Raw genomic sequence first — 1866 nt, forward strand, 5'->3', positions numbered from 1 at the left:
TCTTTGCATGATTGGTGCTTCTTTGCTGAACTTTTCTGTTGAGGTGAAAGAAAATTGGATGGAAACTTGGTCAAAATTAGAACATGAAGTACATAATTTTAATAAACAGAAACCCTAAACCTGAAAATTGGGCATTGTGGCTTTGGAAGCCTGTAATTGAATTGTCCCAGCAGGCATTACAAGTGTTTTTCTTTATTCTTTAGAATTTGTGTTGCATTAAGCTGTCAGACAAAAATGTAGTTCGAGGAAGAGATAATTTCCCTAATCCTAATTTCATCCTGAACCTTTTGAATTTGCTGCTCCCATCAATATATACTCACCATGGCTGTGTGAGGATGTCTGTTTGGAACAGGAACCTCACAGATGTCTTGTGTTGTCATGTTAGCACCTGAAGATTGGCTGTAGCCTGTGATCAAGCAAACAAACAAAAAATAAATACTAATTTTATAATTAGCATTAGAAATGATGATAGATTTGCAGAGAATTTGTCTCGCTACAGTGTGAAAAGCAACAATAAATGACAATCTTGTTCACTTAAAACCAACCTTTGTAAATGAAATAAACTGGACTCCAGATCATGAACACACCCACATAGTGCAACTGTGGTAAGAAGTTCTATAAAAGTCAACATTTGAATTTTTAATTTTTTTGTATTTAGATAAATTCATCGTAAAATTAATCAAAAATATGTGGCAATTTATGTGTAAACCCACAATTGGTCAAAATATTCAATAGAAAAAGACGAAAAAAATTCTAAACCAATTTTGTGCTAAATATTTTTTATGTATGGGCAGCTGTGGCAGAGTGGTTAGAGCAGTTGTCCTCTAATGGGGGAGTTGGGGGTTCAGTTCTACTATTCAACCACATGTTGAAGTGTCCCTGGGATACTGAACGTCTCATTGCCTCTGATCTGTGTCCCATCGGTGTATGAATGTGATCTAAAGCTCTGATTAGTTTCTATTGAAGGATTTGTTTAATTGCTTTGTAGAGATAGAGCACTGTATGAATGTGTGTGGATGGATAAATGAGGCACAGCTTGTGTTCAAGTGCTTTGAGCATCTTGATTTTGTAGAAAGATGCTTTATAAGTACAGTCCATTTACCAATTACCATTTTTTTTCACTTTTATCCCCTTACCAAATGCAGTGTGTCCTGAAAATGAACTCAAATATTATAAACAATATTACCGTATTTTTCGCCATATAAGTCACACCTTTTTGCATAAATTTGCAAGTCATGCGACTTATACACCAAAGCAACTAATATACCACTGCATATTTATAATCCAATTTTTGCCTGAGATCTGATGATTTCATTCATTCTGACTTGAAAAATATTAAACGTTACTATATGTAGCTGCTAGAGGGCCCTCATGGCATTCCAAGTGTCTCAATAATAGGTAAAAGTGGCTATTAATGAGACACTTGACTTGCCATAGAAAACCACCTTCATCTCGCTCTGGAACTCCTGTAGTAAACGTCAAATCATCTGCATTTCACCACGCCACCACGCCAGAAATGCAGCTGATTTGACCATTGAAGTGCATTTATTAAGGAAAAGTTCAACTGAGAGACACCTTTACTATAATTTCGAGCAAACAAATAATTGTTTATAATTGTTAATCTTGTTAAATTCTTGTTAAAGTCCTCTTTTGGCAGCCAATTGATTTTTGGCACATCATGTGCCCACGTTACCGGGTGGTCAGCGGTGACACATAATAGATGTGACATCTATGTTTTTTCCCACTTTATTAGACATTATTGGTCTGGTGCGACTTATACGGTGGTGCAATGTGTACGGTGGAAAATATGGTAATACTATACTACTACTACTACTACTACTACTACTACTACTACTACTACTACTA

General features: G+C 35.7%; 1 protein-coding gene across 2 annotated transcripts in view; it reads right to left on the reverse strand.

Annotated features, from left to right (window-relative positions):
• Window positions 1-302: 302 nt before the first annotated feature.
• The window catches only part of palm2akap2 (palm2 and akap2 fusion), a gene marked incomplete at its 5' end in the record, with an annotated part of 52513 nt that continues 50949 nt past the window's right edge, over window positions 303-1866 (reverse strand). For both annotated transcript variants that reach the window (XM_037692119.1, XM_037692118.1), the window contains 1 exon segment: window positions 303-406. In XM_037692119.1, coding sequence (XP_037548047.1) covers window positions 306-406 — 101 coding nt within the window.

This window comes from Nematolebias whitei, chromosome 18 (genome assembly GCF_014905685.2).
Source record: "Nematolebias whitei isolate Nwh7 chromosome 18, NemWhi1, whole genome shotgun sequence".
Classification (NCBI taxonomy): Eukaryota; Metazoa; Chordata; class Actinopteri; order Cyprinodontiformes; family Rivulidae; genus Nematolebias; species Nematolebias whitei.